This window comes from Homarus americanus, unplaced genomic scaffold (genome assembly GCF_018991925.1).
Source record: "Homarus americanus isolate GMGI-L3 unplaced genomic scaffold, GMGI_Hamer_2.0 scaffold45698, whole genome shotgun sequence".
In the NCBI taxonomy this organism is placed as follows: domain Eukaryota; kingdom Metazoa; phylum Arthropoda; class Malacostraca; order Decapoda; family Nephropidae; genus Homarus; species Homarus americanus.
In genome coordinates this window covers 5,625,397-5,640,021 of record NW_024735554.1, presented here as the reverse complement: position 1 = coordinate 5,640,021, position 14,625 = coordinate 5,625,397, and the positions used below count along the sequence as shown (strand labels likewise).

Here is a 14,625-nt window from a genome sequence, read left to right as displayed (position 1 = left end):
TTTGAAAAACTATTAAGAGTTTCATCCAACACACAATAATAGTCATAAGATAAACACAAGCGCATCACTTGTGTGCCATTTTGGGTTAAACACAACAGAAAGAAGAAATAACTACATTATTACGACACAAGTATTAGTAATATATATATAAAATAGTTACATTATAACTTTTATCATAAAAACTCATATAATATCTACATCTACGTTATTTATTTTGTATTTTGATTTTATATGATCTTTGTATATTAGTATGAAATTTATCATATAAATAAATATATATATATATATATATATATATATATATATATATATATATATATATATATATATATATATATATATATATATATATATATATAATCCTACAGATCACAGGACACACATTATGCTGTTTTCTTAAGGTGATATAGTTCACTTCACTGTTTGAGGTTCACAGTGAAGCATGTGGGGATATTTCTTAAATTTATACATTATAAATATATACCTCATCAGATTGATTTCAAATGGCACAGCAAAACTCACTAAACGAATTTTGTAATTTAAGCAAAGTTAAGTTTACGAGAAGAAGGATCTTGTTCAAAATAATATACAAATTATTTCATTTACGATTCTTCGATTTATTACTTTAATATAATCTGTCTGTCTGATGTGGTGGCTATTGGTGACGTTAGTGTGAGCTAGGGTCTGGTTCAGTGTCTTGCTAGTTCAGGGTTCCATCAACAATGTTAGGTGTTGCCAAGAGGCTGTCCACCGCCGCCTTATATGTAGTCCCACTTTAGGTTGTGTCCAGTCTGTATAGTGACAATGCCGCTGCGCATCATCTGTGGGCTAAGTGTAGGAGGGTGTTGGCTGGTGTACCGTGGTGACGTCACTTCCCCGGAGGACCTACCTGGGGAATAGGACTCGCTTGATACCTGGGGAAGAGCTAGGGAAGGTGAAGTGGGTTTCTCCCCGACACCTCCTGCAGCAGCTGGGGAACCCTCGTGACTGCCAACAGTTTGGGGTCGCGTAGAATTTTGCTCCTTATCAACCATCGTGATGGCAGCAGATGCGACCTTGGATCCGCGGGGAGAAGGGATCGGTATTTTCTTTTTAGGTTTTTCTTCTGGGGTCATTGACCTCTTTGTCTGAGAGGAGCATCCTGCGATGGCCTGGCAACTGTTCGACTGATTTTCAATAAATGGAGAACGTTCTTCATCTTCAATCTCGTCGGCGCCACTGTCAGTATCAAGTGTCTCGTTCAATGTTTCGTCTAAGCATTGTACGCCAGTATTCTGTTGACCTGTTGACTGTTCAGTCCTGTTGGATTGTGGGGATGGTGGAGGCGAGTCATCCTCAGACATCATGGGGGTGGTGGTGGCCGAAGTGTTGAGGTTCATCACCACAAGGTCCTCCTCAGAGGCCAGTCTCATCCTGTGGCTGGGACTCTTTGTTTCTCTCCTGCGAGGTTTAGGTCCGTCGTCCTTAACCTCTGTACCATTCGTTGGAGTAAACTTGTCTGTTAGATCTAGCCTGAGTTTGTTTTTGACCTGCGTCGTCCTCACTCTGACTCGATCATCTGCTTTGATGACAATTGTTTTCCCTCTTCGCTTAATTAGGCTTGAATCTGCAGATTTTTTCACGGTGACCACAAGCGGCCTCTTTGGTACAGCCCCAGAGGCAGGTGAAGGCAGGTCCTCCGAGTCTACTTCACTCGGCCACTCTGGTATACCCTGAGACCTTGAATCCCACAGCTCGATGGACTCAGCTTCCTCTTGTTTTAAGGGAGGTACTGACACCTTTTCCGTATCGCTAATATCTGGAGAGTTCGCGTCTTCATTTTTAAGGTTCAAGTAAGGAATGTTGATTGAAGGCAGAGAAGAATCACTGCCTTCATTCCAGTCATCAGACTCCTGTAAGTGTAATTTAGGGCGAAATTCTTTATTGAAAGTAGTTATAAACTTGGCCGTTGCCTCTTTTACAAGACCTGGCTTAATGTTGGCATCTACAACAGCATTCTTCATGCACACCAGACCTGGAAGTCCTCCTCCACTCGACTCCACCGAGTCACTCCTCAGGACTCCCGGTACATGTTCTCTCAGTGGTGTGACAGGAGAGCGGGCTGGTGAGGGGGTGCTGTGCCGTGAGCCCAGTCTTGGACTGGTTGGCGTTTGGGACAAGCCATTATACATATAAACACGATTTCTAATGCTCGGAATTATTTCTTCCTCTGGAGACTGGGTAGTATCCGGGGCAGTTTGAGTGGCGACGATGATAGGCTTGGGTGAGTCAGGGACGGGACTGATGAGGGGACACTCAAGGTCCTCGACGGATGACATAGTGGCACTGTCATTCTGCGAGAAGAAACTATCCAAGTCTCTCTGAACAATGTGACCGAGGGAAGGAGCTGATTGGTTTCTGACAAGTTTTCTCTTCTTGAGTGTAGCGCTACTCACCGGCGAGTCTTCTGGAAGCTTATGATTGTCTTTATTATTTGGGTCCACAGTCACAGTGGGTGTTCCAACGGAGGTGTCTGCATCTCTCTTCTTAGTGCTCTCTTCAATGGCCAGATAATAATGCACTTTGGACTTAACTCCTCCCATATGAAGATTTTCATCCTTAGAGTTCTCGGGTTTGAAGTGAGCACAAGAACAGGCTCCGTTACAAGTACAGTCAGGCCGAAGTTTCTGTGCCTTCAACAACATTGCTTTCCTTGCTTTAACAGTTCCTCGGTTGATGGTACCACCGCTAGAGGACATTCTGTTATGTTTGGTCCTGTTGGCAGGAGCAGCTGGACGCTTTGCCGCTGGCCTGACCACCACAGAGGTCTTACGTGGCTCCTCTTCTGGTCCCTCACCTCTGGACATCCGCTGGAACATTTCCCTTGCAGCTCGAAGACGATCTGTTGGTGACATATCCTGGGCTAGTGCCGAGTCACTGCTGGTCTGTGTGCTCTCATTAACCTGACTGGCGGCGTTGCTGGTGGAAGGCCCCTCAACAGGACGAGGGGAGACTGGCTCACCCTGACTGGCCTGCTGCATTGCCATTTCGTAGGAGGGAGGTGCCGAATCGTCTTCCTTGCTACCTTGACGCTCGGGTTTACGAGCAGCAGATGTCTTCTTCTTCCTCTTGCCGCCCCTTTTAGTAAGTCTCTTGCTTTTCCTGGCGTGTACAGCCACCCTCAGGTTCTGTGGGGTGCTGGTGCCTGGCGTTGACACAGCTGAGGTGTCGTAGGTGAAAGACCTCACGGACAGCTGTGGAGAGGTGAGTGTGTGGACGGGTCTGACAGATGGACGAGGGGACTCCACACCCTCGGGGGCCTCAGTAATAGTCTCTGGAGCGATGCTGACGCTGTGGCCCTGCACGTGAGCCTGAATGATCTCTGGCAGTGGCGTCACGGGAAGGGAAGAACGACGCACGTGACCCAGCGGCACCTGAGCAGAAAGTGTGTTGCGAGACTCGGCCTCGGTACCTGTTGTCGTTCTTTCTCTGAGCCAACCAGACAAGTTGTTAGTACACTGTAATTAACTACACCCAGAGTTATGTTATCACTATATTATCCAATAAACTAAAAGGAGGTTAGGTTATTAGGTTTGATTAAGTTAGGTTATTAAGTCAAATTTGGTTGTTATATTAGATTGTTATGTTATATTTACTAAATTATCTTATGATCATCACCATCCCCACACCACAACCACCCGTGACTCACCGAGTGGCACTGAAAACGTTTGGATTCCACAGCACAACCTCCATGCCTTGTTCTAGGTCGAGGGAGGCGTGGCGGGTCCTTAGCGGCCTCTCACCGTTGGCCCGACTCTCTCCTACTTCATTAGCCAACTTGTCTGGTACCCAAGCCGTCACCCCACCAGGACGGCGAACCAGCTGACACAAACAAAAACAAAAAACTCAATTACAAATATAAATGTTTTAATGCTATAAACATCTTCATTATCTATAGCTTTTGTGAGGTAAGTTGACCTGTCTTTGATACCTTAAGGTTGTTACCGGAGAGGATGACCTTGATGACCTCCTCATAGTCTGGAGGTGGCTCGTACAGTGGAGGGTCATCGGCCGAGGCGTCGAAAATCTCCACACCGTCGGAGAGGGAGCCTGGATATAAATATTGTTGTTATTATTTTTATTATTACTATAATTTTATCATTATTATTATTATTATTATATCCTAAAAATTCATTATTCCAGCTTATACTACGAGAGTTATTAAGAAATATTAAAAGACAGACCTCGCCGACTGACTATGGCGCGCCGTTCTCTGTGATGGCCTCTGTTACTGTGCATGCCATTCTTGAACATGTAGGAGACGAGACCAAACGCCACGATCACCAGCACTGTACATAGATAGATAGGTAGATAGATAGAAACTAAGATAGGTATTTAGGTAGCTAGAAAGATGAGATGGATGTAGATTGATAGAAAGATGAGATGGATGTAGATTGATAGAAAGACAGTTAGATTGATAGATATATAGGTAGTTTGAAAGGTAGATATATACATAGATAGATAGATATTCAGTTAAATCGTTATACACGTTTATAATTGGTTCAAAACGTACTACAGCATAACCAATGAGAGGGAAGTATCTCTCTCATTAGGGATGAGAGAGAGAAATAGACTGTTTAAATGCCCTACCGCTAACCTAACCTGACCTAAATTAACCTAAACAAAGCTAACCTAACCTAACCAAATTTAACGTACAGGTAATTTATCATAATTTTACCTAACCTAACCTGACCTGACCTAACCTAACCTAACCTAACCTAGCGCTAACCAAATTTAACGTACAGGTAATTTATCATAATTTTACCTAACCTGACCTAAATTAACCTAACCTAACCAACCGCAAAGCTCATTTACCAGAATCAAACCAAATTTACCATAATCTAACAGTTAGATTATGGTTAGATTCTAATGTAATTTACCATAACCTAACCTGACCTAACCTAACACAGTACAGTACCACAACTCACTAATTAAAGAGATAAGGAGTAAGAGGCCAGACCAGCTATGATTTCCCCCGAAGACTGAACTATTACTCTGGGGAAAATAATAGTTGGGTGTGTGTTGGTACCACCAGGCAGCGTCTTCAGGAGTCAAGCTCTTGTTCCCAGGACCCATGTAACAGGTGGTGGGCTCGTCGCTGTTGTCGCCGCAGTGGTCAAAGCCGTCACAGCGAAGCATCTTGGGTATACAGCGGTGGTTATGGCACATCAGGTCCGTCAGTGTGTAGCAACCTGGTGGAGATGACGATGAAGGGTGATGTGTGGGGTTAAATGGTGTAATAGAACATTAGAGAATCTCCTACAACAGCCTGACGAAGGGAGACTATGTTTTTAATGCGAGATATTAACTGTAAATATCTCCTAACGCTGTAAAATATATTCTACTCAAAGATAAGATGGCGTTCGTGGTGACAACTCAACACTGACATCAACTAAACCTTCTCTACCATTATGTCATTTCAGTGTTGTATTGTATTCCTATATTCTTTGTATTCTGTACTGTATCTGGGTATGACTGTAATGAAGCCTATTATCATTATTACTATTGTCATTATTAATATTCTCATTAGTGTCATTATTACTATTATTTTTTTATCATGTCTTTATTAGCAGCAGAAATATAAATAGTACTTGGCTAAGAAGAAACCCAGTAGTAGTAGTAATAGTATTAATAGTAAGAAACTACTATTAGTAACAGTAATAGTAGTAGCAGTGATAGTAATAATAGTAGTAAAAGTAGCAGCAGTGTTAGCAGTAACGGTGATTAGCGGTAGAAAAAGTAGTTGCAGTAATAGAAGTAGTAACAGTATAAGTGACAGTAGCAGTAAAAGCAGTAGTAACAGTGATAACAGTAGTAGTAGTTGTAAGTGATAGTAACAGTAGCAATAGTGATAGTAGTAGTAGTTGTAAGTGATAGTAACAGTAGCAATAGTAGTCGAAACAGTAATAGTAACAGTAGTAGTCGTAACAGTGATAGTAACAGTAGTAGTCGTAACAGTGATAGTAACAGTAGTAGTCGTAACAGTGATAGTAACAGTAGTAGTCGTAACAGTGATACTAGCAACAGTAAAATAACACTCACTTCCCAGATAACTGAAGGAGGTATATACGATGGCTAGCTTAGAGTGCTTAGTGAAGGCGCCCCTCAGCCTCACATAGAAGCCTGTGTCTACTGCTGCCACGTGTTCCTGCCCTCTGCTGGCGCCAGTACCTCCCTCTACCGTCTCCAGAAGGTAATCCTCGCTCGTCACGCCCTGCCTTATGTCCAAGCGGGTCCCCGACACTAAAAAATGCCAGACTGGGTGGTTAGTGAGAGAGGGAGATGATTGAGAGATAGAGGTAGAGATTATGATGCTAGTGAGAGATACAGGTTAGAGATTGTGAAATTAGTGAGAGATGGAGATAGTAGATACAGCAAATGTTTAAGATTCGACAACTTATCTCACCAGCACGACAATTTTACACACTGAGTACGATAACTTTAAAACAAATGTACGATAACCTTCAACAAGCACTGCACTTTATCCCTTTCGCTTGGCCAATAGAAGCGAAGACTTTTTGTTTATTATCATATTCGCCACTTATCAGCTTAATAGCCGTTTGGGAGGTTTATTCAGTGTTAGTACAGGAGGAAACCTGGGACCGGATAACCTGTGGTGTTTGGTAGTGAGGGTCACACGTGTCCGGGACGAGGTTCGAACCCTTGACATATGGGTGAGAGTAATGCACGTTACCGCTGCACCATTTATCAGCCTCCACCTTCTTAATAAAAGCGAGGAAACAGAAATAATATATTAACGAACCAAATCAAGTGATAAAAGTAACAAAAAAATTAATATTTGTTGCCATCTATTATATTTATGGAAATGGAGTGTGCGAAAAATACATTCTAAATAATTACATACACGTGAATACTGATTATAAATTGTCTCACCCACCCATGTCATCGAATTGAACGACCCTGATCGAGAGGTGAGACTTGAAGGCGTAGTTCTGGGGAGGCTGGACGATCCACACACAGTCGTACATCGTGAAGTTACTGTCCTCCTTGGCCATGTTCATCATAGTGATCGTACCTCCAAAGTTAGTGACGAATCCTCCACAGTCTGTAGTGCATATGAGGATTAATGTTAAAAAACACCCCGAACATTGTTTATATATTAATTATAAAAAAAATACATTATATACAATCTTTTTACTTACTTAACCTCTTCGCCAAATAAAAACTCAGTACAGTAATTCATTCGACTATATTTTCGACTTTTCAGTTTTGTTTTTGCTTTATGAACAAGAACGACATCCATTTTTTAAAATTTATATTTGATTTGTTTTTTTTTAATTCATTTATGAGGTCAATAATACAATAACATAAACTGCACATAGTTACCGGTTATTGCAGGATATACTTCCACGCTCTCTGTCAAGGTAAAGTAGAAAAATATCAATAAAAAATCAATAATGAACCTCTCCTTCAGAAAAAAGAAAATAAATTGAACCTCTGACCAATTAAAACACACAAATTGAACCCTTAACATGGCATAATACAAAGAAAAACACAAACAGACTTTGATCATATTACAACCCTTACTTGCATCAATGAAGGAGTACTGCAGATTGAACCCCCTGGCCGTCTCACCATTGCCACTGAACCTTATCGTGATTTGGCGCCCAGACGACACGAGGATGGGTGGTCTGAACACGTTACCATTGAACACAGCTACCCGGGACTTGTTCGTGTCTTGAACCTGCAAAGGGGAGGTTGTGAACATGAGATTGTGAACGTAAGGTTGTGAACATGAGATTGTGAACGTAAGGTTGTGAATGTGAGATTGTACTTGTAAATGCCAGAAAACTGAGTCCCAGAAATTAACATGAATGTAATCCCTTTCTTTACTCTCCCTCTCTTCCCTTTGCCCTCCCCTCACTCCTCTATCCCTTTACCCTTCCTCCACTCCTCTCCCTTTACTCTCCCTCCCTTCCAGAACACACCTCAATAAAGCTCCAGGGTGAGAGTTGGAAGTCCTGGAAGTTAATCTTGATCCTGGCGTCTGTTTCCTCAGCCCACAGCTCATATTCCATCCAGTGCTCCTTGGGATACAGCTCGGGGAAGAACGGTGACTTGATGTAGCCGCGTGTAGCGTTTGCCTTTCCTGTGATGTGGTACTTGTTGCCTGGTGGTGAGAGAGGGGAGGGGGTGAGAGGTGAGGGGGTGAGAGGTGAGGGAGTGAGAGGTGAGGGAGTGAGAGGTGAGGGGGTGACAGGTGAAGGGGTGAGAGGTGAAAAGTACATGCAGTGAGAGAGGCGAAAGAGGTCAGGGGGTGAAAATAGCTTGAAGAATGTATGGGAGTTTAGATACAATTAGTCTCTCTCTCTCTCTCTCTCACACACACAGACACAGACACACACACACACCCACACAATGACTCACGCTTGGCGGTGATGGCCACGGTAAAGGCATCAAGATATTTCCTGGTATAGATGAAGTCGAGGATGACCTCCCTAGTCTGAGTGGTGAAGGTCCTGGGCGTGTCCTTCCCTGTAGAGCACACGTCACGCCCCCCGGCCCCGCTCATGTATGGAGGCTCCCGCACCCGCAGGTAGTCACATCTGAGCCGCAGGACGAGGAAACAAGATGCAGGTATGAGTAAAGGTAATGAAGTGCTGATGGTTGGTAGGTGTAACAGAAATATTCGCGGTTCACCTAAGGATTAATCACTCTAGGTCAAGCCTAATCTAACCTAACCTGACTTAATCTCTCCCCCCCCCCACCGTTCCCACTCACCTGCAGGATTCGTCGTGAGAGCAGGAGGGAAGGTTGACCTGTTCGAAGGTAAATTCCAGGTGACACTCGGGACAGGTAAAGAACTCGGCACCACACTTGGAGGGCTGAGCCAGAGTGGCGGTCACGTCTGTTTCCACCGATGGTCCCAGACAGACAGACGCGGAGAAACAATGATAATAATAATAATAATAATAATAATAATAATAATAATAATAATAAACCAACAAAAATAATTATACAGGTAATAATAATAATGAAAATACTAATTACAACAATAATAATAACAGTAACAATAACAACAAACGGTGGAGTTCTTTTCAGCAGTGAGGTTAGGTTAGGTTAGTTTGTTGGGCTTCTGCTGAGTGAATTGGTCAGGAAAATTGGAATAATTTCTTGTATACATAACACGTATCTATCTATCTATCAAATCATCCAACTATCACATCATCCACCCATCCATCCATCCATTTATCTATCTCACCCAGCTCATTTATCTATCTATCACATCATCCATTTATCACGTCACCCACCTTGCATCTCCTGCTCTTGGGGTTCATCCAACATCATCTCTGGCGACTGTGCTGACGGGGAATTGGCGGCGGCTGTAAGTGGCGGATGGCGGGCTCGTGGTGGCGGCTGGCGGGCTGGTGGTGGCAGAAGGCGAGCTCGTGGTGGCGGCTGGCGGGCTGGTGGTAGTGGTTGGCGGGCTGGTGGTGGCGGTTGGAGGGCTGGTGGTGAAGCTTGAGGGAGAGGGAGAGGTTGTGGAGGGTCGTGGGGGGCGAGGAAGGTGTTCTCCCGCAGGTGGGTGAGGGAGGAGGTGGTGAGGTTACGACGGTAGCGGGGTTCTGGGAGGCCGATCTGTTGGGGCCCTTCTCTTCTGTTAAGGGAGAGAGAGAGAGAGAGGGAGAGGTTATCTTTCTCGTTTTCTTGATTCACACACTCACTCGGTCATTCACTTTCTCCATCTTTCTCTCTCGCTTTCTCTAGATCAAGGTGTTGGGCTGTGTCTCTCTCTTCACCTCCCCATCTCTCTCTCTCTCTCTCTCTCCTTTTCTCGTCCATCCACTCTCCCCTTTCTCTTTAGTATATAATCATCATAGTGTATATTTTTCAACACACACACACACACACACTGACAATTGCTTAACCTTTATAGTCTGTCTGTGTATATCTCGGAGTCCGGACAAAACCTCCTTGGACAAAACCCCCTCAAGTAAAGTGCAAAGTGAGACAAAAACCCCCTCGCATATCTCAGTGTGGAGGAGAATAGGTGTTTGGTGGGCGTATGGTGGGCGGGTGGTGGGCGTGTGTTGGGCGTAAGGTGAATGTCTGTCTCTATATACCTGTGTCGGGTGAGTAGGTGGCGGCGGTAGCCTGGTTTAGCGACGACGTTCCTGGTGGCGATCCTGGGGAAGGCGGGGAGGGTGATGTTGGTGGCGGTGATGAGGGCGTGGGTCTCCGCCTCCAGGTAGAACTTGCGGCCGTCCATCCGTCGACACAAGTCCCCGAGCAGCGCGTTCACCGGCCCCGCCTCCGTCAGCTTCACCGTCGCCAGTGCTGCCCATACCAACGCCGCCGCCGCCGCCGCCGCCGCTGCTGTAAACGACGATGAACGAGGGAAGGATTAGTTTGGGAGTTAATATTTCTTCTTTTATTGTTGTTGTCGTAACATTAACTGCACTAATGTTAACCTAAGCTAACCTAACCTAACCACACTAATATTAACCTAGCCTAAACTAACCTTATCTACATTAACCTTACCTAATCTAAATTAACCTAACTTAATCTAAACTAACGTAACCTAACCTAACCCACCTATGCAGCGCTAGGGTGTTTAATCACTAGGTGAAATAAGCTGGGGAGCTAAATTTTTTGAGCATTTCCGTGGTCAAACAGCTAACATCTATTCATTCAGTAATATCACCATACAAGTTTACAATTACGGTTTACATGTATATAGACAATATAGGTATACCGTTGAGCATGTACCATACACAGAAAACAAAAGACTAATGAGAAAATACGAACGCATACACTCTAAAAGCAGTCAGTAGAATCTTTGTCAACAACTATTTCAAGAATTAAATGAGAGACTAAAGTAGACCAAGTACAGTATATTTATTGTATAAAAACCAAATCTAAACAGTAATCTGAGAGCACTCTCTGGTGCTGACTTGTCACACACAAAAAACATCCTGTTGTAGTTTTTGTGTCTCTTGGCTTTCGTGGTACCTTACTTCTGCAACCTTAATCACTGTCCACTACAGAGGTAGTTGCTCTTTTTGAGGCTCTTTGCAACATTGTGTTGTTAAACCTAAGTCTACAGCTGTTATGATATTTTGCCTACTCCGGGTGGCGATTCTGGTAGTAAGTTAATAAAATGAATAACAAGCCTTATATAGAACCTACTGAAGGTACAAAGGGTAAAGCCATCAGAAATAAACAAATGTGGAGTGTGGATGTTGACGACGCCATTACTCACATTGTCGGGTGTCGCTAGACTTACTCATTTTTCCCTCCGTTTTCTTTTTTACCCGATTGTTATTTTTAATTTAATACTTTAATTATATTGTAAGTGTGTGTGTGTGTGTGGATCACATGAAGATTAACCCCCGGTTTATTTCAAGTGAAGATTAAACACACGAACGCTACTTGGGAGGATAGGTTAGATTAATTTAACTTAGATCAGGTCACATTAGGTTAGGTTAGTTTATTTTAACTTGGGTTAGATAAGGTTAGGTATATGTTTCTAACCGACCAAATTATCGTTTATGTTTGTATGACGATATTACTCATGTATGGTACTATCAAAGTTGCACCGTACTAAACACTCTGTATGTGTGTGCCGCTGCTGCCCCACCTAAGGTTATACACAAGGCTTCATCATCATAAAAGAATCCTTATATGAACACAGGCAACAGCCAACCATGACAAATAATAGAGCCAGGTGTAATACAGGTGTAATAGAGCCAGGTGTAATACAGGTGTAATAGAGCCAGGTGTAATAGACAGGTGTAACAGACAGGCGTAACAGACAGGTATAACAGATAAATAGTATAACAAAATAACAAACTGCCTCAAACAAAGACAATGTCACGTAGACAATTACGTAAAGATTCGGCCCCCTGTTTATTTCACCTTAAGACTAACCACTCTAATGCTAACCTAATCTAACGTATCATATCCTAACCTAACCTAGCCTAACCTAGCCTATCTTAACCTAACCCTAGGCAGTGCAGGTATACAAACAATATACCCAGACAGTTCATGTATACAAACAATCTACCTAAACAATAAAGGTATACAAACAATGATAAATATGAAGCTTAATTTGACCAAGGTGAGAAAAATTAGTACAGAAGTGATCGGAAAGTCACTGTGCACCAGCCATAAATAATATAGCTGTTCCTTTACCTACCCACACTATTATATACCTGGCAATACTGAGAGTAAATAATGGAGAGAAATATATCATGCTACCAAGAGTTCATGTGACTATTCTCACTATTTACTGTAAGTAGAAAGAGGTAAGTGACTTGGAATTAATTTAGGTGCACGGGGATTTTTCGATCACGTAATAGTGGAGTGACGAGGCGGGGAGGGACCATACCTGTAAAAGTCTTCATTTTGTTTTGAGTTTGTCCACGTCTCCTGTTGTTACTTCAGACAGTCACTTAAAATGGGCTCACACGCTTAAGTGAACACAGTTTACTCACTCTCAACTCCTGTTTTCCCGAGTTGTGTGAGATTGTGTTGGGGTTTAGTAGAATTCTTTAGTTTATGTTTGTTGTGTGTTGACGGAGGGTTAAAGCGCTACAGATTATTAAACAAACTGTAAGTGGTTGATAGCTTCAAGTATATGGATTGAAGGCTTGAATTATATGGAAATATTATGTATATACGTTATAACACGATAATATTGATTAAGCAGATCCACAGGTCGGTGCTGAATAGACGAACAGTTCCGGAAGAAATGTTTAGCAAAGTTTTTTGTTTTTTTGTTTTTTACACGTCACACCTCAGGATAATGTTTACTGTATGGAACTCGACGCAATTCAGCCTGTGTCGACTTGATACGCTGATAAAAACAAGTTCCGGCAAGGTACGTCGCTCTTTTGCTATAACTGTTTGTTGATATTCTGGACTTGGTAGTACAATACCTCGACGGTCATCCTCGAGCACTTGAGAAAGAACTCTGACATGTTGCTGGATTAAGTAGGTTAGTCGCTGCTACTGACGCTGGGTACTACAGGGAAATCCTCGGCGAAACACTGTAATCGCAGACGGCGCGAAGAGTCGAAGTAACAGTAAGAGGTCGCTGGTGGCTGCCGGACACCTATGCTTGTAAAGTCTCCCGCACTCCCTAGTCTGCGCCTCACTGGCAGCCCACCTCCTCCTTCACCAACCTCCACGCTAATTGGATCGTCACCTTACTTCCACTGCCGTCTCACCTTGACCCTAAACTGCCACAGCTCCCCACAGAGTCCCGATGGAGAGCTAATGGTCAAGCTGATCTTCAATGTAGGTCCTTCGAAATGATGTTTGGCGGGTAGGAACACCTTATTTAGGATTTGGAGAGTTTTGTAGCCCAGAAACCTCATAGATTATTTTTGGAGTGTTGAAAGGCTTTTGTTGCGTCAGCGAGAGTCAGGAAAACGCTGGAATACTCGCGCCTCACCGCACACACCAGCTTTTCAAAATGTTTCGCATTTAAGTGTAGTTTTATGTTTACCTTCTTGTGGCTGTTGCTCACAGTGAGCGAAGGAGCACAACTGTCACTTTAAACATGGCTGCGTTTTATAAAATAACTTTCAGCATAAATCTGACATTGAGTATTACAGACTGATGTACGGAAATTGTTTTGTGATCGTTCGTTTAGCACTAAGTGGTGACACACCCAACTTGGCGGGCTTCAACACGCTGTCTGTGAAGACCTACTGAGGCTGGTGGGCCGCCGCGGACGTGCTCTTTATCATCCCCAACATTGTTATCCTCTAAATTATACAGTAAACCAAAGCCTGTGTAACACCCCGCGCTAATTATAAGAGTAGACCCTAAACTGTCCATAAAGGAGAAGTTCTGAAGTGTTAAGGATGGAAGTGTAACTCCTCTGACAAGACGTAAACGTGAGAGGAGTTACGTGAGCACACTGGTGGTGGTGACTACTGATGAGGTCGACTACACAATTTGTTTTTCTCTTCCCAATAGGATTCATTCATTAATTTCATCCCCTGATACCCGTGAATGCATAAAAAATCTCGTAGTTTAATTGAACCAGTTAAATGCTTCCTCACGTCAACAATGGTCAAGTTTAGGGAAGGAATGTGCGAGAATGTGAAGCATAGTTCTTTTAATATCTTCCTCCGGCCATAGAGTACAACCTTGGCCTTGCACTGTTCACGATGGATCCTGAGCCACTTTAGTCCGTTCTGGAGGAGGGCTTCATGTCTGCAGGTGTCCTCACATATTTAGATCTCACGAAGCTTAAGAATCCCAGCTTATTTCACCTGATGTTTAAACACTAACACTATATGAACGGTTGGTTAGGTTAGGTTAGGTTAGGTTAGCATTGTGGTGTTTCATCACCATCACACTTGTCCTCGACTTGTATAACTATCTGATTTTTTTTTGTATCTAAATAAATGATCAAGGCGGAGTGTGACCTCTGAGAGGTGGTGGCCTAGCTCAAGATGGCCGCCTCATCTTCATCGGTCCACAGCCGAGTCTAAGATGCCTTCCACTGTCATAACATGTACAACATTTCTTATCAATCATTCCCACCGTTTATCAACTTACTACCCGTTCATGCGGTCACTCGAATATATATATAAAAGATAAGATTTA

The 14,625-nt window shown here is 43.2% G+C and overlaps 1 protein-coding gene across 1 annotated transcript; it reads right to left on the bottom strand.

Moving 5' to 3' along the window:
• Positions 1–365: 365 nt before the first annotated feature.
• On the bottom strand, positions 366–14,248 carry LOC121871453. The gene is made up of 15 exons (XM_042373780.1): positions 12,392–14,248; positions 10,125–10,377; positions 9,312–9,658; positions 8,782–8,908; positions 8,428–8,606; positions 7,989–8,170; positions 7,588–7,744; positions 7,387–7,416; positions 6,938–7,105; positions 6,082–6,282; positions 4,968–5,231; positions 4,224–4,328; positions 3,971–4,089; positions 3,689–3,861; positions 366–3,468 (listed from the first exon to the last, which is right to left on the bottom strand). The coding sequence occupies exons 1-15, from the start codon at positions 12,405–12,407 to the stop codon at positions 759–761; spliced, it is 5,031 nt and encodes a 1,676-aa protein (XP_042229714.1). The 5' UTR covers positions 12,408–14,248; the 3' UTR covers positions 366–758.
• Positions 14,249–14,625: the final 377 nt, after the last annotated feature.

Coding starts and splice junctions, on each gene's coding strand:
- LOC121871453 (XM_042373780.1), bottom strand. Junction 7,417..7,587: donor GTACTCCTTCATTGATGCAA/GTAAGGGTTGTA, acceptor TTACCTTGACAG/AGAGCGTGGAAGTATATCCT. Junction 7,106..7,386: donor AGTATATCCTGCAATAACCG/GTAACTATGTGC, acceptor TATGCACTACAG/ACTGTGGAGGATTCGTCACT.